This window comes from Balaenoptera borealis (genome assembly GCF_965194805.1).
Source record: "Balaenoptera borealis genome assembly, chromosome: 6".
Classification (NCBI taxonomy): domain Eukaryota; kingdom Metazoa; phylum Chordata; class Mammalia; order Artiodactyla; family Balaenopteridae; genus Balaenoptera; species Balaenoptera borealis.
The window spans coordinates 43711180-43737726 of record NC_138863.1 but is presented as its reverse complement, the minus strand read 5'-3'; the positions used below and the strand labels follow the sequence as shown (position 1 = coordinate 43737726).

The 26547-nt window shown below is 33.4% G+C and overlaps 1 protein-coding gene and 1 pseudogene across 4 annotated transcripts in view; both read left to right on the top strand.

The window, feature by feature from the left end:
- Positions 1–26547, top strand: part of LOC309631221 (endonuclease V pseudogene) — a 434994-nt pseudogene that overhangs the window by 176090 nt on the left and 232357 nt on the right. The gene's annotated exons all lie outside the window — the stretch shown is intronic.
- The window catches only part of GLS (glutaminase), a 79978-nt gene that overhangs the window by 41849 nt on the left and 11582 nt on the right, over positions 1–26547 (top strand). The window contains exons 13-15 of one of the 3 annotated variants that reach the window (XM_082397361.1): positions 1997–2128; positions 3148–3240; positions 4283–6897. In XM_082397361.1, coding sequence (XP_082253487.1) covers positions 1997–2128; positions 3148–3240; positions 4283–4429 — 372 coding nt within the window. In that variant the 3' untranslated portion in view covers positions 4430–6897. Of the gene's footprint in view, positions 1–1996; positions 2129–3147; positions 3241–4223; positions 6898–26547 lie in introns of those variants that run through there. The other 2 variants (XM_082397362.1, XM_082397360.1) reach the window with 2 other exon arrangements.

The window sequence follows — 26547 nt, the reverse complement described above, 5'->3', positions numbered from 1 at the left end:
GTCTACGACATGTTCTTAAGAACTTGAAGTTTAATTTATAGAACCTTATCACTTTCATTTTTAAGGCATTTCACTGTACAGGCTTAGTACAGACTTTACTTTTAGTTGCTAATGTTTAATATTATGGTGATTACATACCTCAGGAATTCTTTAAGTTCAGAAGGAGTGCATAACTGTGATGTTTAACATCTTTGGTTACAGCCATAGGTGTTTTAAAGGACTTAAAGTATATTAAAGTTAAAACTTAACAAAAATATACTCCTTTAAGCTCTGTTGTGCATTTGCCACTTGTGAAATGTTATAGACTTTTCTTGTTTCATTCTATGTCTAGTCATAATGCCCTAAAAATTTATTTTGAAAATTTTAAAAATAGAAAAATAGATGCATTTAAAGTTAGAGAAAGACAAATATCATATGATATCACTTATGTGTGGGATCTAAAAGAAAAATGATACAAATGAATTATATACAGAACAGAAATAGATCCACAGACATAGAAAACAAACTTATGGTTACCAAAGGGGAAGGGGGTGAGGCATAAATTAGGAGTTTGGGATTAACATATACACACTACTATATTTAAAATAGATAACAGGACCTACTGTATAGCACAGGGAACTCTACTCAATATTTTGTAATAACATATAAGGGAAAAGAATTTAAAAAAAATATATATATATATATAACTGAATCACTTTGCTGTATACCTGAAACTGACACAACATTGTAAATTAACTATACTTCAATAAAAATAAATAAATAAATAGTTTCCCGTCACTCAACTTCAGTAATTATCAATACATGACCAATCTTGTTTCATCTATATTACACCTACTTCCCCCACCCTTTTCATAGTTCAGTATGTAATTCTAAATGACAAGGGCTCTAAAAAATACACAGCACCATTTTTATGTATAAAAATCTGAAAAGAATTTTAATCTTTAATATCAAAATATTTAGTCAATAATGGAAAAGAATATGAAAAAGAATATATGTATAATTGAATCACTTTGCTGTACAGCAGAAAGTAACACAATGTTGTAAATCAACTGTACTTCAATAAAATAAATTTTAAAAAATATTTAGTCAATATTCAGATTATCTGGATGATCTTAATTATTATTTTACAATTTATTTCACTTGGGTTACAAATAAGGGCCATACATTGTGGTTGGTTGTGCCTCTATTATTATTTTTTAAATCTTTAGTCTCCCCCTTATCTTTTTTCTTGTTATTTTTGGTTGAAAAAACTAGGTCATTTTTTCCTGTACAGTTTCTTAGAGTTTTGATTTTGCTTATTACATCCCTTCCTTTGTCCCTGGTATTCCCTGTAAATTGGTAGGTCCCATTCAGGTGATTATTTTGTTTTGTTACTTTTGTGCAAGATTACTTCTAGCAAGAGGACTGAATGGTTAGTAAGCCATTAATGAACACTGCCCTGATGACATTAATTTTGTCTTTTATCATAATTGTTGTCAAATTTTACATAATGTAAGCTTAAATGTTTTGAAGAGCATTAATTTGAATTAGTACCATCTTACCTCTATTCTTTAGAATTTCTCTGCCAGTATACCATAGAGAATCTTCTAAGAAGAGATAATTTCTCATTGTTTTAGTCATAAAATATTTTTTGAAAATCACTTCATACTTTAAAGCAATACATGTTTATTATAAAACAATAAGAAAATATAGTCAAAAAGAATAAAATAAGAATATGCGTAGCCCCACAACTTAGATGTAATCTACTTTAATTCCTTAGAGTATATCTTTCAAATTTATTCCTATATTTAAATATATCCCAACTGTTTTATAACTCTTTTCATTTACTATATTATAAACATGTTGATAAATACATATCTACAACATTTTTAATGTTGGAATTCTATATGGATATATATACCATAATATTTTAACCAGTTCCCTTATTGCTGGACATGACTTTTCTTATTTTAAAATGTTAACATGAATGTCCATTTTTTTTTCAAATTATTTTCAGGTTGGTCTTCCTGCAAAATCTGGAGTTGCTGGGGGCATTCTTTTAGTTGTCCCCAATGTCATGGGCATGATGTGCTGGTCTCCTCCCCTGGACAAGATGGGCAACAGTGTTAAGGGAATTCACTTCTGTCACGTAAGCATATTTTCTTAATGAAAATAATGATCATATAAGTTGAGCCATCTGATGATTCTACTTTTTTTGCTCATTTTCAGAGCTTATTGATCGTTGGCACTCTCACTGCCAGTCTGTCAGTTACTCGGTAGCCATGGACATGTTCATAAAGGAGCTTTAAATTGCCTCTACCACACAGCTCCCATATAATCATCCTCACTAATTACAAATTACATTTGTTTGATGCTCATATTTTAATTTTCATGGTTATAATTAGTTTTCAGTTTCCAAAGCTCAGCAAAAGATATTAAACTTGGAGAAGTCATTTAAATCCCAACATAAATGAAAGATTATTATAGTTTACACTGTCATCTTTAATTTGCATGGTTGAATATCTTTATCCGTAAACTACCTTTAAAAGTCTTTTTTTTTTTTTTTTGAGGACATAAGTACTGCAATTTAAAATTATTACTACTCTTAACTAGTTCAGTATTTTATGTTGTTACCCAAGTCTTGCTAATATTTTATCTTCTGGTTTTATTTACATTTACTACTTCCTATAGTCTGCACTAAGTATAAGTTTTTCTGCAGACTTTCTCAATTAAAATTCCAATTTATTTTTCAGTTTTACATATTTTACAAAAACTAGAGAGTGACATTGGATTCCTTACAGATTAAAATAGATTATAACCATAATATTTCTTTATATTTTTGTGCAGCTTTATAGTTATTTGATAGAAAAATTATTTCATGTGTCCTATTATTATAATGCCCATTTTACAGGAGACGGCAGTTAAACAATTTGAGTGGCTGAGCCCTAGGGTCAGGCTAGTAAGCAGTGTTTTCAAAATCTGTAATCCACATCTTCTTATTCTGATTTCAGTTCTCTTCTTGACGCATCATGCTGCTTTATTAACATGCAATGGTCCTTTCCATGAGATAGTAGTTAAGTTGGACAGTATTAGTGTAATTTATTAAAATATGAAAAAACAATAGCCAATGACTAGCCAGTTTCTTATACCTGTTTTGTTTAATTACAGGATCTTGTTTCTCTGTGTAATTTCCATAACTATGATAATTTGAGACACTTTGCAAAAAAACTTGATCCTCGAAGAGAAGGTGGTGATCAAAGGGTAAGCAAAATTCTTAGATTATTATGTAATTTTTTTTGAGAGAGAAAATGAACTTCACCAGTTTAAGTAAAACTTAGTTTAGTTTGTTAGTGGCCTCATATCTTTACTAATAACAAATGAGTATAAAAAAATTGTTGACATTATCATCCTGGACCAATAGTACATAGATATTAAATATTACTGTTTTATTTAAATTGGAACTGGTTAGCCTAGGAGCAGGGGTTGGGTTTCTCCCTTCCCCCATTTTTCTGCTATTTTAAGCAATATTTTAAAAAATTGATTCTGTTAAAAGAAGACAAATTGGAAAGTGCTACATGTTGTAAAGAGAAAGTCTGTTTTTACTCTTAATATTTGTCAGTTATAGTCTTAAATTGAAGTTTATTTTGATGTGGATGGATATGTAAATGGGAAAGGATTATAGTATTAGTGAGAGACCTAACAAAGCTTCATAGTAAGTTTTATAGGTCACCATAGATTAAGTATTTTTCTGTAGAAATGCAATATTTAATGCAATATTCCCGACACTGTTATTTTAAGGTAATATTTGTTTATTATCAGTGTGTTTGGCTTCATATTTTTGCACATATATACTCCTTTTTAAAGGAGTCAGGGCTCACACTCCAGGAACAAGATTTTTTTTTGTCTTTGTTGTTGTTCACTGCACTAAAGGACTTGTTTTGAATTTAAATTTCTTTGCATCCCAAATGGAAAATGTTTAGAGTAAAATTACCTAACTAGACTTGAAGCTAATATGTATGAAGCACTTATAAGTAGAAAAAAATTTTAACACATACTAAGTAAATTTTCCTATCGTTAGTTCCAATCAAAGTAACTTCTAATAATATATGAGAATTATGCAGAGCCGACAGAATAGAAACTTCCATGGGCATCAACATGAGTAACATGGAGCAAAACATCAGATGGTGGTGGGTGAAAATGTTAACAGATTTTAATAACATTCATTGAAAAATACCGTTTTATAGCTTGGACCTTTCTTCACTCAAGTGCACTAATAAATTATGTATGTTGCTTGAACAACTAGCATTCCTTTGGACCATTGGACTATGAAAGTCTCCAACAAGAACTTGCTTTAAAAGAGACAGTATGGAAAAAAGTGTCACCTGAGTCAAATGAGGACATCTCTACAACTGTAGTATATAGAATGGAAAGTCTGGGAGAGAAAAGCTAAAGAAATGGGTTCTAGTTTCAGAATGTTCTTCATTTAACCTTTCAAACATCTTTAGTTTTCTGGCATACTATATTTATTTGAGTTTTTTGTGTTCTCAACCTTGGGTGCTGGAGCCATAAAGCTTTTTTTTCTTTTAATCTTTGTGTAAAGTTAATAGATTAAAAAGTGGATTTGTCAGTCTTTTAAAAAGTATTTATAAGTAAATAAAGCAAATTTGCTTTATTTTTAAAAAATGAAAGGAAAAATTTCTTAAAAATTTTTCTTGGTGTAATTAAAATTGTAAACTATATATGCAGTCAGATAATCCCATTTTAAAATAGTAACAGAAATTTGTAATTTCTTGGTTCTGAAACCCACACACTGAACTCATAAATTTCATCCATTTTGTTTTTTCTTTTCCAGTTTTAAAGCTGACATGATGTCTCTAGTAGCAATAGAAAGTATTTCTGTGCTAAATACAAAAATAAAAAGACTTAATAATAAATTCCAAATTATTTAATATAGCGGTAGATTATAAAATTAGCTGAAGATATTATGATATTTTTAGTAATAGATTGGCTTTAACTTTTTTTTTTTGGCTTTAAAGTTTTAAAAATTTATTTAAAATTTTATCAAACACTTTAAAATATCTTTGCTTTTTCACTTTGCAACTCCTTTGTTCTGTCAGAATTGTCATGTACAGGAGTGTCTTATGTTATTAAAGCATTCCAGCCAAAGAATTTCAGATGTAATATGACATGTTTCATTGTTAAAAAGCTATAATGGTTACTCAGAAGGAGCAACAGGGAGTGTCTTCAAGTGAAATGTTTACCTGAACAATTTTATTTTCGTAATATCCACGTAACTTTTTCCATGTTATATTTAAGTATGAATGGTGAATCTTGGTTTTTAGCTTTTAATAATTTCACAAATGCTAATGAATCTTTTATGATAAATTATAATAACATCTCATAAAGTTTGTTTTATTTGAATTCTTTTAGAGTATTTAGGAAATGAATTCAGTCTGAAGGTAGTTAGTATGCTACTAAAATGCCTGTTAGATCTGAATCCTTTTGTTCGGTTATATAAATGCAATATTGAGAATCAAAACTTGTTTTTAAGAAAAGGACTATAGGTTCTACACAACCTAATTTCAAATAATTCACAATGTTTAAAGTCAGTCTTGGCAAAGTGATTGTAAAACTGTGTAGGACCTATTCACACTTCTTCCTTCCTCTATATACCTCTCTGGTTCTCCCCGCAGTTCCCCCACAGCTTCAAGATTTTGGAGGGCAGGGGTGAGGTCAGAAGGAGAAGTTGATAGGTTCTTAGTATCATGACATACATGTGGTAGGGTAAAGTCTATAAAAGTAATTGTAGTGTAGCAAAAAGTTTTTTCCTGGATGATTTAGATGCTAGTGCAAATACAGATATAGAAAGTCTTGATTATATGAGTTTGGGAACTATGATATTAGGAAAAGAAGTTCCTTTCCAAACTTGGTCAAAAGTCTTTTGGCCTAACTGAAGTATTAAACATATATTTAAATAATTACACGTATGGTTTTAGAGGATATTACCAAGGATTTTATGGCTAATTCAATGTTCCTCTGATGTACAGATGCATATCCTAACTGGATGCTTCTGGTTTGGCCATTTACATGAGAACGGTGTGTCTGAAGGCCTTACCTCTGCTATACCTTTGAACAGTGTCATTCAAATTAGTTTCACAGAGCTATTGTGCTTTGGGGAACTGAATGTCTTAATTTATAGTTTGCAAAACAGGCTTTATTTTTTTCTGCCCCTGTGCTCTAATTGTTACATTTTACTATTTCATTTGGAGGTAGGTTTTACTTTATAAAATGGAAACTTAATGTTTCATATTGTGTCCATATTTGTATAGATTTCAAAATTATGTTAATTTGTGCCACTTATTATGTTGGTAAGGCTTAAATACACACTTACCAATGGAGTAGGGTTACCTAAGTTACTTCGTTTATAGAATCTTGTTAAGGATGAGCATCCAGAAATTTTTGTAGGAAGGTATAAATGGAAGAAGAGGGAAGATATTGTGAATAGGCCCCCAAACTTTATTTTAAAAAAAAAAAAAAAAAAAGGAAAACCTTTGCTGGATTTAAAGACATTATTTTGATTCTTTCAGTATTTTAAATATCTTTTCAAATAAAGTTCGTGAAAAGTACCCAGTATTGTTGGATTTAATGTTTTATGCCATTACTGATTCTTGATATTCAAGCATTTTGAAGTTAGCATATTTGTTTTTCTTTTTTTTCCATCATTAACATTTCATTTGAAATGCATATCCTTTCTGAAATACTTTATTTTTAGCATAAATGTTGTGCATTTTATCTTAGTGTTTGGATTAAACCATTTGTGTTATTTAGCTTTCTTTTATTTGCTTTGTATATTAATGTACCTTTTATTTTCCAGTATGCCTACTTTTTGTATTGTACAATAAATTTATTTTAAGCTGATTTTATTGTTTTTTTTTAATGAAAGCAACTTCAGCATTTTAAGTACAATAGTTGGAATTTTAACTTAAAAAGTCATCCTTTATGAAGATATTATTAAAATGCTTTATATTTTTAGTTAATTCTGAGGCTGCTGTGAAGAGGAAATATAGAAATACTCAAGGACTTCATTTGATACTTTTTTTTCTTTTTTTTAATAAAGATCTTTCCAACATGCAACAGCTATCAGTTTTTGTTTTTTGTTTTTTTTAATTAATTTATTTATTTATTTATTTTTGGCTATGTTGGGTCTTCGTTTCTGTGCGAGGGCTCTCTCCAGTTGCGGCAAGCGGGGGCCACTCACCATCGCGCCTCTCTTGTTGCGGAGCACAGGCTCCAGACGCGCAGGCTCAGCAGTTGTGGCTCACGGGCCTAGTTGTTCCGCGGCATGTGGGATCTTCCCAGACCAGTGCTCGAACCCGTGTCCCCTGCATTAGCAGGCAGACTCTCAACCACTGCGCCACCAGGGAAGCCCGATACTTTTTTTTTTAAGGCAGTATAGCGTTGATGGGTTTTTTTTTTTTTTGCGGGGAGGATGTTTTTCTATTGGTTGTACTAGAAGTATTTGAATAAAGACTTTTCTCCCAATTTTTTTGTTGTTTTTCCCTTTGACAACTTAAAAAAAAAAAACCCAAAAACCCACTACCCCATTTGCAGGTTCTTTCTGCTTTCTGAGGAAGAATATCCGTGATTCACTATGTAATTGTTGTTTTACCTGTTGTCCAGAGTAGGAATAACATGTTGCTAAAATCAAATGAAGAGTATTATTGCTTTAGAATAGAACTGTCAGTCCCAGTAGAATGTATATTGAGTAGAATAACTGTAATATTGAAATTCACCCTAACTACTTTTTAAGGAATTTAACTTTCAGAAGGAACTTAGTATATTTCCACAGCATGATCCAAATTATAATGAGGTTACATGCATTGTAGGTCAAATACAGTACTTTAAATTCTTGTTTGATGAAATCTTCCATTCATATCCAGAGAAGACATCCCAAATATATTGTAGAAGTTTTTAAAACTGTTTGAAGGGGAAATACTGTTGTTTACAGGAATTTGTATTTATCTGTGGGAATTTTTCATAAAGTTCTTTTGGGATTAGTAAATAGGCAGTTCCACTGTCATGGTATATTCAATATGTAAGTTTGTGATCACTTGCTATTAAAGATACATTTGGGGTTGTTTTTGTTGTTGATGTTTTTAATCCATTTGAAACAGAGAGGTAACTCAGCTTGATCTGACAGTGTAGTTTCATAGGCATGTACATATGTGGAAAGAACCACTGATATAGACTGATATTGTCAGTCTGTATCCTGATAATTTATATACAATGTATGTGTTTGTGTGTATATCTAATAGATGTCTATCTATCTTTATATTTATCTATGTCCATTATCCATAGCCTAAAAATCAGCAACAATTATTTTTTCATAGTATGTCACGTATAAATGGTTCATCGATCTATTCCAGGTTTTGTCGTAAGAGAACTTGGAACATTTTTGCTGCCCCAGAATTTATAAAATATAACATATTTTACTTATTCAGTTTACCTTTAAAGATTTGTGGTTTCTGTTTTGCTCCCATTCACTACTAGCACTGTCAGAGTAGAATAATGATACTGGAGAACTCCACAAAAGAGAAAGCAAGAACATCAGATTTCATGTGGAAGCTGACTTTAAAGTAGTGTCCAAAATTATTATATTGAAGGATTGTATTCAACTTAAAATAATGTACTTCTTAGTTTGAAGAGTTTACTTTATGGAATAGTTTTATTCTAAAAATAGTGCACAATTTTTAGTTTTAAGAGTCTTTGCTATTCATTTGTAAAAATTTGTTTTTTCTCCATGATGGTCTTGAAAATGCTAGAATGCTTTTTTTTTTTTTTTAAAGTAACATGCTTTCTGTTCAGTTCCTTCTTTACCATTTTATATTAAATATAATATTTAATTAAAACCAGATGTTGGAGATGGGGCTTGTTATGATTCATCATGGCCCATCCCTCAGATTTTTACGCACATTTATTCAGGTTACTTTAGTCCATTCACTGTCATGGAGTAGTTCAAGGCCAAAATTATACATGAACATACATTAAAAGTATATCAAGTTCAACCACTTTTATTTCAGATTGTAACACAGTTAAAACATTTGTTTTCTACACTGTTTAGAAATGGAAGGAATTTAACTGGACTAGGAGAGATTCTTTTTTTCCTCTTCTCCCTCTTTCTGATCCAGTAGTAGTTTATTAATGTGAATACCATACAATGCACATTGAAGAAATTTAGAAATTACACTGTCTTAGTCTGGACTTTTTGCTTTTAAAACTACTATAAGGTCATCTAGGGCAAAAATCTATCCAATATAAAACAGAGCTGGCAAAACTTGACTTTTTTTAGAGTCCTTAACTACTTAAATAGTAATAGAAAAGGTACTTTAAAAAAAAAAAAATTGTTAAATAGACTGATCATAAATATTTAATGAACTGATTTTATTGTGGTTTTAAAACATTCCTTTCTAAGTTTATATTGTGAGCATACGAAAGGAAGGAAATTTATTTTAAGGTTGACTTAGTTAACCTTACCTGTTTTGTAGATTGTAGATCTGTTAGTAATTTTAATAAGTTGTAGCTATAGAGATTTTTAAGATATGTAAAATGTGTAAAACCAGCACTGATCAGAACTTTTATAATGGCTTCCTGATCCATTGGCCTTTAATTAAAATGAATAGGCTACTAATTAGCACTTATCACATTGTTTTTCTGGTGGTGTCCGTGGTATTTTTGGCATAAATTACAAAGCACTTCTTATCGGGAACTGTTATGTTTTGGTTAAATAAAAAAGTGAACAAGTGATGATCCTTGATTCCAAGTGCTTTGATGAACTCTGTAAGCAGTCCAGTATGGAGGCTCATAGAAAAGAGTAATGAAATGACAAATTCTGGCCGTTGATCTCATAACACTGTTGTTATTATTATTAGACTTCTAACTCTAAATTTCATCTACTAATTCGAAAATATTTTAGTTAAAATCTCAGTGGTAGAGAACAATTTGGTATACTTTAAGCCAAATTTTAATATCTGAGGACCTGATTTTTCTGGATATAGTATTATAAAAAATAATGATTTTTATTTCATCAAGTATTTACCTTGCTGAAATGTTTTCAGTCCTAATGTATCAGATGATTAAAATTATCTATTTGGAGGGCTTAGCTTTTAAAAGGAAAAATTCTTACCTGAGACAGTTTTAAATGTCTGTTTCATATTATATTTCTGGTGATTTTTGATTATATAATGAAAATCTCTTTGGCCTAACAATTCCACTTGGAACCCTTAGTTATAATTTTAATTCATATCCTGTAAACAGTTGAAGAATTTGTTTTATTTTTAAAACATAGTTCATGCTTTCTAGATCTTTGATGTTCTTTCATTTACCGTAATCTTGTAATTTATTAGAATCACATGGTTGAGCTGGAAAGTAATCTTAAAGATTATCTGGTGCAAACTCCCATTCCTCCCAACCCTCTTTTCCAGGTAGCACCTTGCTTTCTCAATTAACGTATTTACTTTTATTTTCTCTGTTTTGATGGGGTTAGTTTATTTTATGTTTTTTGGGACAGTTATTTGTTGGTTGTTTATTTTTATTGAGAAGCATAATTAGCAGTACTGGTTAATATGACTGTAAGTTATTTGGCAAACTGATTGTCCTATCAGTGTTTATTAAAACTACTTAATTGTATTTTTCTAGTATATAGTTATATGCCAAGTTTATAAAGACTAGTAAAGTTAGAAGTGAATGTCACAATTGTACAGTAGTTCTAAAAATAAAACATTACCCCAGAACCTTTGAAAGAAAGTAAAGAGTAGCAGAAATGTGACTCTAAAAATAGGTGTTGCACCACTGGCTTTTTAAATGAAATTCCTTTGGGATTAGGCTAAATATATAAGTAAAAAGATTTTAAGTAACCAAAGGTTATTGGCGTTCTAAACCAATGTTTTCTGGAAAAAAAAAAAATTTTTTTTTTTTTTTCTTTTCAGGTTAGCTTTTCCCAGCACATTGTTTTTATTTTAGATGTTTGGATCTTTGAATGGCTTCAGAATAAGGCTCTGTATTTGTCTATTACTCTGTTGTGTGTCTTGTCCTTAGCATCCATCTTTTTCGTAGTTCTGGGATTTTTATTTTTTATTCATAAAGTAAATATATTGCTGTTCTTGAAATGCATTAATTTTTAAGAGACTTAGTTGACTTAAATGTTAAAACTTAAATATTATTACTCTTTAAAAAAAGTACAAGTTTCTTCTCAAAATTTAAACTTGCCTAGGAAGCTCTTCTCCCCCCAAGTTTGTATAGGTGAGAACCTGAACTTTTAAATGACTGGCTCTTGTTCAAATAAGCTCTGCTTGCTTTCACCTTATATCTATTAAAATTAGAATGATGCTGAAATATTAGCATCAGTTATGCAAATATAACTGTTCATGTTTGGGCCATTCCATTTACAATGGAATCCAAATTAAAATCATGATCTTCAGCCTCTTGTTAAACTTTTCCTTAGCTTAGAATTTTTAGTTTTCATTATTTTGTGTATGCCTTTCACGAATCATCCCTAAGGATCATTACAATTAGTCCTTTGAGGGGATAACATAAAACTTAAGTCTTGTTTCCATTTAAAAGAGATTAATGATGTGATATAAATTATTTATTGAACTCAATCCAAGGTCTATTTTTTGTTCTTTCTCATAGTCCCTCAAAATTAAAGATCCTAATTGAAAAACTCAAAATCTGTTAATCTTGAGTATACTTTCTTTTTCATCCTTTCCTATCATAATTAATTATTGGCTGAAAATGAGGTAACTTTAAAAATTATATCAAAGTTGCTCATAAAATGGGTTTTCATTTTCAAATCTTCATAGTGCTGATATGTTCATTTCCAAATCTTTTAATGTTGTTGACATTTGCCACTCTACTTTTATTTAAAAAAATTTTTTTTAATCCATAAGTGTTAAAGTGTAAACTTTTTTTCAATACGATATAGCTTATTGTTGGTAATTTATTTTACAATCAACTTTGAATACATGCATCTGTGGGTCCAGGTCTATGCACAAGATTTATAACTTAAATAAAGAAATGAACTAAATAATATTGTTTCTACTTTGAATTGAAATGAATAAATGTTATATTTTCTGCAAAATGGAACTTCATTGACAACACATCCTTTAAAGTTGCAGGACAAGTGATTTTGTTAAAATTCTTGTGGTGACTAATACTATTAATCCTCTTTAATCATACCAATAAAATATTTCTGCCTTAATGTTTCCTCTTTTTACCCGAAAGAGAAACTTTAGAGAATGGTTTTCGGGAGGAGGGAAGTGGAGCTTAACTTTCTATTACCTGTTTGTGAAGTGTTTCAACTAAAATATGCTGTTAAAACAGTCATTGTATGACATTTTTTCTTTTTCACCTAAAGGAGAAACAAAGGAGAAAAAACTAATTGCTGTGTTTTTAGCCAAGTAATAAAAACTGGAGAAGCTTTAATTTTTATTTTGTCTCTGTTGTGCAATTTTATTTTACATCCACCATATATGTCTGCCACAGAACCATCACTGTTGTTTATTTGGTATCCCTTACATGTTGGGCTTTGTCATGTAATGATCTACTTAGTGGCATGTTATTAGTACACTTACCTTGTACATATGGGGCTTTTGGATAGAGAGCTGCTGCTGTTTGCATGTTGTGTTTCACAGTTTTTGCTTTTTGCGAAAGTTCTTATTCATTGCCGTGGCGAGATTTAGAATTTTGCGTTAGTTAAGAATTTGGGATCTTCTGCAGAAGTTTTTAATAGATTGAAACTTTTGGTGTACCTAGTACTTTTTGGACTTACATAGCATCAATGAGTGCTGGCAGTTGGGCATAGGATCTGAGTGGGTAGCCTGATGTGATGTACTGTGGGCATGAATTTCTGAGTTTTGTTTTGTCTTTTCATTTTTCTGTTTACACACACACACACACACACACACACACACACACACACACACACACAGTGTTCAGGCAGTATGTTAGGTGTTGGAGATGCTGCTCTAAGAGGCAAGGTTCCTCCCCCTGTGATGGTTACAATCTGTAGAAACAGGGAGGCTGCCTCAATTCTCTAACTCTAGGATTGATGGGGCTGAGTTTTCTGTGCCATATACCAGCAAGCACATTAAATAACACTGGCATCTAAACATCCTTGGGACTCCTAGATAAAATTTCAATTTCATCAATTGTATGTTTGGCTCACTTAATTCCACTCAGCTAGAGGTTCAGAAATATGCCATTCTTTAGTATTATATTGGCACAAATTTGTTACCCTGTGCCAACTCAATACGGTAAATCAGTGAGTTACTTTTTTTCATTTCTTATCTAGAAAACTATAGAATATAAAGCTTGAAAAAAATGCCAGGTGTTTGATAACTGACTAAGCAATCCCTGGAAGGTTGAAGGGATAAAATGAAGGGTGGTAACCAAAAAGTCTTTAAATATGTACCAAGAGAAAAAATAATAGCCAACATTTTTATGTCACTGTCAGCTTTTCTTCAGTAAGTAACAATAATAGACACTGACTTGTCTGTAAATGTACATAATGCCAAATGAGTTTGACCTAAAGTTGTAAGGCTCAAGTCTAACATTGATAGATAAAGGAAATTTTGTACAGTGACTCAATCTACCACTGATTTTTCACTATAATTCTTAAAATCTCAAAGAAATATTTCCAATTTGGTAAGTTAATAAAATTCACCCTTCAAATCCTGACATTTATTTAAAGTACAATTATCTGTTCACCCACTCCTACCAAATAGATGACTAAATATAAGCCTAAGAGTCTATAAACACATGAATTTTTTTTTTTAAGCTCACTTTAAAACCATCTCATTAAGCTTCTTGTTGACTGTAAATCTTCAGCAGAAAGGAGAAAAGAGAAAGGACTGGTTCAGACTGAAGTAATAATGTGCCACCCTCCTGATAGAAAACTGCAATTAGCTGTCTTCATGAAGTATTTGCTGGCTGCTGGACCAAATGCACAAAAACAAACAGGTTTTACAGGACTTGGGGCCAAATCCAGTGACCGTGTTGTAATTTATTTTGCCCTAGACAACTTCCTTTGTAGAGATGCAAGGAAAAGGGAGGAAGGCAGTACTACTAGAGAAGTTAAAAAGTGTTTTACAAATAACGTGCAAAATAGGTGCAAAAGTTTATTCATTTGTTCATTTGCCTTTATGCAGCAATTTGGAGCACCTACTACAAGACAGGAACTACTCTATGTTCTGGGCAAGATCACATGAGACATGATCTCATAGACCATAAATACCAGGAGTCAATACAGAAAATAACAGCCTAGATAAGTAACTACATAAGATAATTTCAAATAGTGTTATATCTACAAAAAATGAACTTATGTCACTGTTCTATCTTAATAATTTTGAAATCTCAAACTTTGTTAAGCAGGCACCCCCAAAAAAGGCTAACTTAGGTACTTCAGTCTGTATCATTACATAGTTAATTGTTGAACCAAGAAAAAGCCTTCTTTAGCTGGATTCTTGGAGTTAATGGCCACCTGGGCCACTTGACAGAATATTGTTTATCTTTTTGGAATGTTAAAATTACAAATATTTTTAAGTATAGGAAACAATAAAGAACTTCTTTCAGAACTGATACTGGTGATAATAGCCCGTTTGCAAAGTTTCTGCCTGATTCTGAGTAGGCTCTTCAATGCTCTAGAAGTCGGTTTGGGGGCTCTTCACCCATTTTTCCCACCCTCCACTCCCACCTCTTACAGCCACCAATCTGTCCTCTGTATCTATGAGCTTGTTTTTCTCTTTTTAGATTCCAAATATGAGAGAGATCATATAGTATTTGTCTTTCTCTGTGTGCCTTACTTCATGTAGTACAATGCCCTTGAAGTCCATCCATGTTGTCTTAAATGGCAAGATTTGTTCTTTTTTATGGCTCAGTAATATTCCTGTGTGTGTGTCTCACAACTTTTTATCTGCTCATCCATTGATGGACACTTTGTTTCTGTATGTTGACTATTATAAATCATGCTGCAGTGAAAATGGAAGTGCATATATCTTTTCAAGTTAGTGTTTTCATTTTCTTCAATAAATGCCCAGAAATGGAATTGCTGGATCATATGTTCTATTTTTAATTTTTTGAGTAACCTCCGTACTGTTTTCCATAGTGGCTGCACCAATTTACATTCCCACCAACAGTGTACAAGGGTTCCCTTTTCTCTGCATCCTCGCCAACACCTGTTGTTTCTAGTCTTTTTGATAATAACCATTCTAACAGGTGTGATATCTCACTGTGGTTTTGATTTGCATTTCCCCGATAATGATGTAGAGCATATTTTCATGTACCTGTTGGCCGTCTGAATGTCTTTGGAAAAATATCTATTTAGATCTCATTCTTTAATTGGACTATTTTTTGTGTTGCTGAGTTGTATGAATTCTTTACATATTTTGGATATTAGCCCCTTATCAGACATATGATTTGCAAATATTTTCTCCCATTAAGTAGGTTGCCTTTTCATTTTGTTGATGGTTTCCTTTGCTGTGTAGAAGCTTTTTAGTTTGATATAGTCCTGCTTGTTTATTTTTGCTTTTGCTTTTGGTGTCAGATTCAAAAATATCATCACAAGACCTGTGTCAAGGAGCTTACTGCTTATGTTTTTTCTAGGAGTTTTATGATTTTAGGTCTTAGGTTCAAGTTTTTAAATCCATTTTTAGTTAATTTTTGTGTATGGTGTATGATAGTGGTCCAGTGTCATTCTTTTGCATGTGGCTGTCCAGTTTCCCCAACACTGTTTATTGAAGAGACTATCCTTTCTCCTTGTATATTTTTGGTTCCTTTGTTGTAAATTAATTGGCCATATATGTTTGGGTTTATATCTGGGTTCTATTCTGGTCCATTGATCTCTGTATCTGTTTTTATGCCAATACCATCTGTTTTAATTACTGTAGCTTTCTATTATGATTTGACATCAGGGGGTGTGATGCCTCCAGCTTTGTTTTTCTTTCTCAAGATTGCTGTGGTTATTTGGGGTCTTTTGTGGTTCTGTACAAATTTTAGATTTTTTTTTTCTATTTCTGTGAAAAATACCATTGTAATTTTTATAGGGATTGCATTGAATCTGTATATTAATTTGGGCAGTATGGACATTTTAACAGTATTCCAGTTCATGAACGCAGAATATTTTTTTGTTTATTTGTGTTGTCTGCAGTTTCTTTCATTAATGCCTTGTAGTTTTCAATGCAGGTCTTTCACCTCCTTGGTTAAAGTTGTTCCTAGGTGTTTTATTCTTTTTGATGCAATTGCAAATGAGATTGTTTTCTTAATTTCTCTTTTTTGATAGTTTGTTATTAGTGTATAGAAATGCAACAGACTTTTGTGTATTGATTTTGTATCCTACAACTTCACTGAATTTGGTTATTCTAACAGTTTTTTGATGGAGCCTTTAAATTTCTATATATAATATCATATCATCTGCAAATAGTGACAGTTTTACTTTTTCCTTTCCAATTTGGATTTCTTTTATTTCTTTTTCTTGTCTTGATTGCTTTATCTAGGACTTCCAATACTATGTTGAATAAAAATGGTGAGTGGGCATCCTTATATTGTTCCTGATCTTAGAAGAAAAGCTTTCAGCTTTTCACTGTTGAGTGTGGTGTTAGCTGTGGACTTGTCATATATGGTCTTTATTATGTTGAGGTACATTCCCTCTATGCCCACTTTGTTGAGAGTTTTTATCCTAAATGGATGTTGAATTTTGTCAAATGCTTTTTCTGCATCTATTGAGATGATCTTATGATTTTTATCCTTCATTTTGTTAATTTGGTGGAACACATTTACTGATTTGTGGATGTTGAACCATCCTTGCATCCCTGCAATAAATCCTACTTGATCATGGTGTATGATCCTTTTAATGAATTGCTGAATTTGCTTTGCTAATATTTTGTTGAGGACTTTTGCATCTATGTTCATCAGGAATACTGACGTGTAATTTTCTTTTTTTGTGATATCTGTCCGGTTTTGGTATCAGGGTGATGGTGGCCTTGTAAAATGAGTTTGGAAGAGTTCCCTCCTCTTCCAGATTCAGAAGATGCATTTTTCAGTCCTTTTGTTTGTCTCCTCTAAATGTCTATTAGCTAAACTCAATTTATTAAAACCTTTATAAATCCTTACTTTTCACAGAACTCAAAGTTAGGGATTTTCATTAATCCTATTTATGTATAAAAGTTCTGTGATCTGGAACTTTATTACCAAAAATGAATGTATCTTTGTTCACATCTGCACTTTTTATTTTTAATTAATTAATTTATTTTTATTTTTGGCTGTGTTGGGTCTTTGTTGCTGCACATAGGCTTTCTCTAGTTGCGGCAAGCAGGGGCTACTCTTCTTTCCGGTGCGTCGGCTTCTCATTGTTGTGGCTTCTCTTGTTGCAGAGCATGGGCTCTAGGCACGCAGGCTTCAGTAGTTGTGGCGTGCAGCCTCAGTAGTTGTGGCTTGCGGGCTCTAGAGTGCAGGCTCAGTAGTTGTGGCACACGGGCTTAGTTGCCCTGCAGCATGTGGGATCTTCCCAGGCCAGGGTTCGAACCCGTGTTCCCTGCATTGGCAGGCGGATTCTTAACCACTGCACCACCAGGGAAGCCCCTGCACTTGTTTTTAGTATAAATCTTTTTTGGAAACCAACAAAACTAGAATGATTCAGTGATGAAAAGTGAAATAATGAAATATTCTATCCTCATTTAGAGACATTTACAGTTGTCCTATACATTTGATTTTTAGTTTAATGACTGTTAAATATAAGCAAAAATCACAAAAATATGCCATGTATACTAGACTATGAGGAAACAATTCTGCTATTAAAGTGTATTTAAAAAATAACTTCTGCCTTTCCCAATGCCTATATTCTGGTGGTGAGTGGTAAATGTACATATTTTCCATCTGTTCTCCTTTCTTCCAGAATTGCTTTTATAATAATGTAGTACGGTACAAAAGTGGTCAGGTAGTCCATTTTTTCTGTGAAGTTGCTTTCCCACTTATGTAGCTGTAAGAAAGTGGCTAAGACTCTTCTGGTCTCTAGGTTTCCTCTTCAATATTGTTAGTCCCTGTTTTACTTAGTTACCAAACAATTTTTCATCTCTTCTATATACCAAGAATTTTGTTTTCCTCTTGTGTGTGTTTTCTCCTCTTCTTTTCTGTTGCTATGTGTAGGTCCCCCACCAATGTCCAAAATTAGATCCTTTTATATAAATTAATACATATAACCTTTAAAATTATTTTTCTTTCTTTCTATTAAGAACCAGTTATCCCTCAGTATTTATTAGTTTTTGTTTAAACAGCACGTAACAGAATTAATTCAAGATATTTCGCTAATTTAATTTGGCAGAGGGTCAGATTTTATATAAACTAACCTTAGCATTATCTTGTTCATTATTCATTCATGAATTAGTTCTTCATTCAACTAGTGTTTATTTATTTATTGCCTATTATGTGCTAGAAACTGCAGAGTGCTTAATGTTTGCAGTGGTTAATGAGACAAGTATGATCCAGCTCCTGGTGTTTGCAATCTAGAGGGGGTTGCAGATATTGAATAAATCATTACTAAAATAATTAAAAGGTGATAAGTAATATGTTCATACTGATACATGTAGATCTATCTAGTTCATTTTAACTGCTATAAAGGAGGTGAAATGATATATACCATATGACACTTTTTATATACCCATAACAGACTTTTTGAGACCAATACACAACGTAGTTAAAGTGTAAGAACATGCACTCCAGTCTTCAGTAAAGCTTACCTCTGGGAGGAAAGGGAGTGGATGCAGGGGAAATAGTTAGCTGTATCTTTAATATTTTATATCTTTAAAAAATACTAATCAAATATGATGGTAATAAATGAAAGGAAAAGTACAGAGGAGAGTGCTAAGAGAGGGTATAACACGAAGACCTCATTTTACCTGGATGAAGAGGTATGGTTTTCCATGAAAGGTGATAGTTAAATTTAGAATGAGAGGAAGGGCAGAGTAGGATTAATAGAATAGTCTGGTTTTAAAGGCTCCAGGACAGGAAGGAGTTTATTACATTTCAGAAGGTGAAAGAAAGCAAATGTGAGGCAAGGTGAACAGAGATTGGCCCTGGATGAGTCTTAGAGATAAGATCACATTATGTAAGGGTAGGCCTTCTCATATTTTAATGTGCATCTGAATTGTTAGTGTCCTAATTTTAAAATGGAGATTCCTAAAGCCCAACCCCAAAGATTGATTTTAAAATCTGCATTTTTAATAAGCATCCCAGGTGTTTCTGCTCCAGGTACTTCTCTGAACACAGTTTGGCAAACATTTATGTAGGGTTTTATATGCCATATTAAGAGTTCTGGACTATTCAAAATGCAGTTGGAAACTTGAAGACTTTTACGAAGAGGAATGACATGATTTGGTCTTTAAACACTGCTCTGTGAGAACAGATTAGAGGGAGACAAAAGTTGAAGTTCTGGGCCCGAAATGAGACGTGGTAGTGGCTTAGAATAAGGTATTAGAGGTGGAAAAAGTGGATAGATATATGTTTAAGAGATGAAATTGTCAGCACTTGTTGATAGTATTTGGTGGGTGAAAAAGAATGAGATACCACGTTGACTACCATGTTTTTAGTAGGAACAAAAGGGCAGTTTCCTCCTGCAAACTTTGGAAGTACAGAAACAAATTAATTTTGGTTGTAACAATTAGGGATCTGTTTGACTATAGATATCAGGAGGTTGATCAACAGTGGTTTAGACAAATGGGGTTATTTTTCTAATATAACAAGTCTGGGGGTAGATAATCCAGGACTAGTGCCATCAGTAAGGTATGCTTTCTGCTCTGACCAACCTTAGTGTGTGGATGTTAGACTTCATGCCTGCCACCTTATAGTTGCCAGATAGGTGTTTCACTTTTGGCCTCACTTGTATGGTCAAAGTAGAAGAAAGAGTGACACCTAAATCAGGTAAAAGAAGTTTCCCAGACACCCATCTGACACTCACTGGCCAGACTAGATGTAAGGGAATCTAGGGAACTATTTTTTAATTGGGCTTATTGCTACCCCTAATAAATAGAAATTCTGTTAGTCCATACTAACAGGGTAGGAAATGGATAATGGGTAGGCAATTAGCAGTGTGTGAAAGCTAACGTCTTTTTGGCATGTCTGTATTTGTGAGATATCCAAGTAGTGATGTTGAGTAAGTGTCAGATACAGGCCTAGAATTTAGGAGGTTGGTCCAAGCTGGAGATAGAATTGTGTGAGTGGTCAGAATGGAAGAGTAGATTCAGAGCTGTGGGGAGGTATGTGAGATTGCTCCAGGAGACAGTGTGAAATGAGAAGGAACCCTAAGGAACTTCCATTTTGAAAGTAAGATAGAGTGGTAGGGCTCCATTTGGGAAAAGAGGCCAGAGAAGAGAAAATCCAGCATAGTGTAGTATCAGAAGTCAAAGAAAGAGAGTATTTTAAGAATTTTTGAGCAGTCATCTGTACCAAAGCAGATAAGTGTTAAGTAAGATGAGGAGTGTCCATTTACATGATGTCCTTCCTAATTTTCTTTCTTTTGGTGTTACAATGTCTTTTTATTTAATAAATGATAATAGTAGACGGTAGGATTGTTTTTATTGTTTGCACTCAGAAAATACAATATTGGTAGCCCATATTGGTAACTTCCTCCCCACCTTCTAAGAATATTTTATTGGCTTTGAGATTTAAAGGTCAGAGAACTATTGGGAGTAGAGCAGGTTTGGCAGCTGATAGAAAAGTAAAGAAGGAAAGCTTGAAGTAGGTACAAAAGAGAAGAAAAGGCTAATAAAGTGAGATCCCTGGAAAGAGATGGAGCTCTCAGCACAGTGGAAGATTAGGTTTGGTGGAAGGAAGAGCATCTCCTCCAATAAAGTAGGTCATTTAGAGGCAAGCAGGCAGGTAGGTAGATTTGCAGATATGGTAGGAGGAGGTTGAGACAGTTTCTGTCCACTGGTTTCCATTTTCCTGAAGAATATGAAAGAAGGCTTTCTGCTAAGAATGAGTTGTGGGGTTGGAGTGAGGCTGTGAGGTTTCAGAGCATAGAGAAGATAGGAAATGTTTGTTCTTGGAGAGTGGGAGAGAGAGCTGAGGGAAACATGGTGACATTGTTAGAATACTATTGAGGTTGGTAACCACAGATTTATAGTCCTGGCAATCTGTTCTGTTGTACCTCCCACTCCCACCCCACCCTGTATCCTATGGATGTATCCCAAATTTGGGTTTAGGAACTGCAGAAGATCAGGCAAGGGGTTTTAGAGCATTTACCAGAAATTGATTTTAACAGTAGGCTTTCGAATGTACTTTAGACCCTTGCTACATAGAAGGCATGCTTTTAGGGTCTTTTAGACTTAGAAGGTCTTTTTTCCTTTTAGAAGCTGGTTCTACTTAAAGAATTTTCAACTAATATAGATTACACTAACAAGTGAATTTTGGGTATAATTTTGTCATGTCCATCCTCCTTGCTTCACAGAATAAAGTATTACTGATAAGAATTATAAATGTTTAAATATAGATAGGTGTAAGCAGTCTCATGATAAGGCCTAATTATGTATATATAAAATGTTATGTTGCTTTATTTTATTTTTATTTTTTTAAAATGTTTTTCTGTTGTTTAATTCTTCCATTGTTGTGTTTTATTATTTTATTTTATTTTATTGGCTGTGCCGCACAGCATGTGGGATCCTAGTTCCCTAACCAGGGATCGAACCCATGCCCCCTGCAGTGGAAGCGCACATTCTTAACCACTGGACCGCCAGGGGATTCCCTGTTGCTTTATTTTTGAGGGTCTTAAAAACATCCTATTCTCCAGCAACTTCTTGTATTATATGCGTGAGGAATATGTTCGCATAACTTGAATAGTAATCAAATAAGAACGTCTGTGAAGGCGTTTTGAAAAGTACATAGCACTAGAGAAACATATCGTTAATGTACCTGTTCTCTGTGTGTTGTCCATAAAGCACACATGTTGGAGTTTTCACAATAGAACTGTGAAATGAACATTAAAGAATGTAGAGACTTAAGTATGGCTCTCTGGAGACCGAAGAAAATGAGGGATTTTTTTTTTCCTAAAAGCAATTAGTAAGGATGTATTGTGGTTGGAATAACTGTAGAGTAGTCATGTACATGTGCCTTGCTTTGTTGTGGTAGCAGTATTCAGGGCATGCAAAGGAGAGTCAGGTCCTTTAAATTGAAATAATTCTGTCTCTATTGCTGCCAAAACTTTGTTTTGTTTCTCATCAGAAAGAGAACCCTATCTCTTTCAGGGAACTTGTTTGTATTTCCTTATTTTTAATTTATACCACATAGTATAGCATCTTGTAATTCCAGTGGCCCTGATCCTGATTTTTTTTAAAGTAGTATGTACAAGCATTTGGTGACCAATTGTTTTTCCTGTCTTCTTACTCTTTGCTTTTAGTTTCTTTGACTCTTTGGAGTTTTGTGTACTTGTCTTTTTCGTTAATAATAATTGTAAATAAGCATGACACTTTATCGTGCCAGAAGTGTGGCACCTTGTTTTCTATCTGAACACTAATGAATGTTAACTAATCGTCATAGAGTTTTATAAATATTTATTTGCATAAGAGAGGAAGAGAACCAGGAAGATAGTGAATATAAATAAAACTTTGATAGTTGTCAGTGCAGTACAAATACTCTTAGGTCTGCCACATGGAAAAGGCACTTTTGTTCTTCAAAGGAATAGCTGCCTTTGCCCTGCTCATTTCTATTTTTCTCCTGTTTGCTGCTTGCTTCTTAATTAGAGTGCTGTTTGTCAGCCCACACAAAGATATGTTGTTAGCTACTTTTATACTTGGATATAAAAGGAGGGTTGCTTATGAGCCCATTGGTATCTTTAGACCATTCATTGGCATTTACCAGAATAATATGAGCCACTGAGATAAGAAGTTTATTTGCTGCCAGTGCTGTAGCAGTCATACTTGCTCTATTCACATTAACCCAAAACTCGTATTTCATTTTCAGAGACTTAAAGAATGAAGATACTTTCTTTTTTTCCTTTTTGGTATTGATATGCTGAATTGAATGATTTGTTTTGTTCCCTTATTTTCTCTTCAATTAAAAAAAGCACCTCAATAGAAAATTAGTATCTCTGATTTCCCTATAAATTGTTTCTTAGATGCTATTTTCTGATTTTCTATCACAACATATTTTAGTCTTGGTACCATATTGGTGAGGAAATCTCATCTCAGGTTTTGTTAGGAATCTCTTGGCCCAGTGGATAATGAGTAGAGGTTGAAAGAACACAGACCCTGGCGTCAGACAGACTGTGCCTGAGCCCTCGTTCTGCCACTTACCAGCACTATTACCTTGCTCAAGTTCCTTTGAATAATAACAGGGACAACAACACTTAAAGCACTTAGTTCAGTCCAGGGAGAGTAGGTGCTATATATTAGCTATTTTGTTGTAAAAAATGTATAATCCTAATTATTTTGTCTTCATGGGTTGTTAGATTTCTTTGATATAATTGTGACTTCTTAGTTTAAGAGTAAGTAAATTTATTACAAATTAATCTACTCATTGAGAAATTTTGAAAATGGTATGCTTAAGAGAGTTTATCACTTAGCTGACGGAGAGCAAAATGCAGTGTTTGGAGCTGCCATTTTGAGGTTGTATTTTGTAAGTGAAATTTCTATACTTTCTTTTTAGAGTAAAATTTACTGTTTGATTTATTCTTCTCTACTAAAATTATAGTATGAGAACCTCCTGCATTTGTGTAGAAATTTGGAAATGTGGTCATGAAATTGCTGAACTGTTATTCCTATAAAGGATTTTCTCTAATCCTCTGATCATGTCAGTTGGATTAGTTCTGTCTATATATAGCAAGAGTCATCCCTCGGTATCCTTGGAGATTGGTTGCAGGATTCCTCCTTATCCCACCACAGATATTAAAATCCGAGGATGCTTACAGTCAGCCCTCTGTATTCACATATGCGGAACCCACGGATATGGAAGGCCAACTATATATTAATAATTGTGTCTGAATAAGTCATTGGAAAGCTTAGGAACATGTGGCCTCATACTCAGACTGTCTAATCATAACTTTGTTTTACACATCCATACAAATGTTAAACTCAGTAGTAAGGGAAAGAGAGAATATCTTTGATCACATACACGTTGTACAGGTTTATATTTCTAACCTTGTTGGCAAGTGATTAATTTACATTTGCTGGAAATTTAAAGTTTTTCTTTAGCTACAACTATACAGGCTTGTATTTTTTAACCTGACCTTAAGAAAAATATTTATGAAAGAAGGCTGAAAATTTATTTTCATTAAAAGACTATAAAAGGCCAAGTTGGAGGTAAGCATTTAAAACAGAATTGGATCTGGAGTGATGATGGTTTATTTAACAGATGGTGAAGAGTATCCGTTCCACAGCAACAGATACTGTAGTGAGCTAGAAATGAGAGAGCAGCTTACGTCAAACTGGACATAGTAGGAACAGAAGGATGGATTTTCAGTTACCTGCTTTTTTTCATTAAAGCCTTTACAAAAGGACGAATTAGTCTTTGTATGAAGACAGAAACTAATGATGAAAAACAAGGGAAACCACAGTTTTGCAGTTGGTAATAGAATTGGAAATAAAATACTTGAAGTGTCAAGCCAATGTATCCATCTTCCCTCCCTCCCTCCCTCATCTCTCTCCTCCTCTACCTTCTCCACTCCTGTCCTCCCATATTTCCTTCCTTCCTTCCAGTATTTTGTCAAAGGATCTTTATGGATTAAAGTTAAATTGCTATTTAGTCTTTTAGTTTACTTCTATCCTTTGGATACAGTCTGAGATCTATTAAGAATTGGAAATGTATCCCAGCTACATTACTAATTCATATGCTATATGACCTTGAGCCAAGGCCTTTAACCTTAGTGGTAGTAATAAATAAAATTATATTTTACAGCAAGCCTGTCAAAGATGTTTAAAAACAGTTATAATTTTTTATGTTGAATTTTTCAAGGTCATTCACTATAAATTACTATAAATACAAAGTAATATGCTTATGTAATTCTAAAAATTGCTACTTGTACAGAATTAGGGTATTTGGGAGGAAGATACAAAAGATACACAATTCAACTTTTAAACAGGCTCAAAATAAATAGAATGATAGGATTGGAGAGAGGAATGTCATGTTTTAGACTTGTAAAATTGGTAGAATCTATAACTGCTTCTAGCTTTTTTGGGAAAAAAAAGTATGATTTTGATATGCCAAGCATGCCAGTGTTAAATGAACTCATATGAACTGTTACATTTTTGTTCCACTGTTGTCATAACTTTGTACAGATAAACTAAGATAAGGTTGTCTGGTTCTGGCAGGTTCTGATAAAGATATTTGATAAGGAAAATCTAGTAGTACTGGAAAATCTGCAAATAAAAGGAGAACTTGGGGCTTCCCTGGTGGCGCAGTGGTTGAGAATCTGCCTGCCAATGCAGGGGACATGGGTTCGAGCCCTGGTTCTGGGAGGATCCCACATGCCACGGAGCAGCTGGGCCCGTGAGCCATAACTACTGAGCCTGCGCGTCTGGAGCCTGTGCTCCGCAGCAAGAGAGGCCGCGATAGTGAGAGGCCCGCGCACCGCGATGAAGAGCGGCCCCCGCTTGCCACAACTAGAGAAAGCCCTCGTACAGAAACAAAGACCCAACACAGCCAAAAATAAATAAATAAATTTTTTTTAAAAAAGGAGAACTTAACATTTAATTTACAAATTTTTAGTGGCTACCTGCCCAAGTGAAGTTTCTTTTTGCTAGGCAGAGACATACATTAAACATCAGAGTCCTTGATTTACATGGGCTACTGTTCTGCTGTATAAGCTCTGTTTCTTTGTACTGAGGAATGATTCATCAAAACACAGGCTCCACGCCTCTGGCAGTTACTGTTAGTTAACTCACTGTTTTCTGGACCCTGGCCTTCTTGACAGGTATTTCAAAATTAGTATAACTCAAGTATCCATTGGGAAATTAGGAGAATGAGGCTTGATCAGTGGCTAGCACACCTACATCCTTTGCAACAGTTGGCTTGGAGTTGGATGAGTCATCTTATAGGTTGTCCTCTCCTTCAGTTTGGTTTGTCATAGCAGTCATTCCAGAGGGTGTGTCAGTTTGAGGAGTATTTATGGAATTCTTTTAACAGGCCACGAAGTGGACTGTCCCTAAGTGAAATAACACTCCATCTGCTGTCTCAAAACTGTTAAACTGTTCCATTGTCTTTCTTGGCATTCTACTCATAGCTCATTTCTTGATTTATGCAAACCTTAAAAATATAGGTGGCTATTTGCTAGAGTAAAGAGGCATTCGTAGTTTTAGTTTTAAATGGTGCTTTGTGCGTGTGCTGCCTCCTAGTGTTTTTCTGTCTTGGAGTGAATGACACATTTTATATTTCTCTGTGAGCTGAAACATGCTTGTGAATAAAGTGTTTGTTAGTAGTATACCCTCAAGAAATTGATTATACCCTAAAATCAGCCTTTCTTGGGTCTCATTAATAAGGAATTTTCTTTTAGAGCTTTGGAAATATTGAATAATTAAGTGACTAAGTGGTATA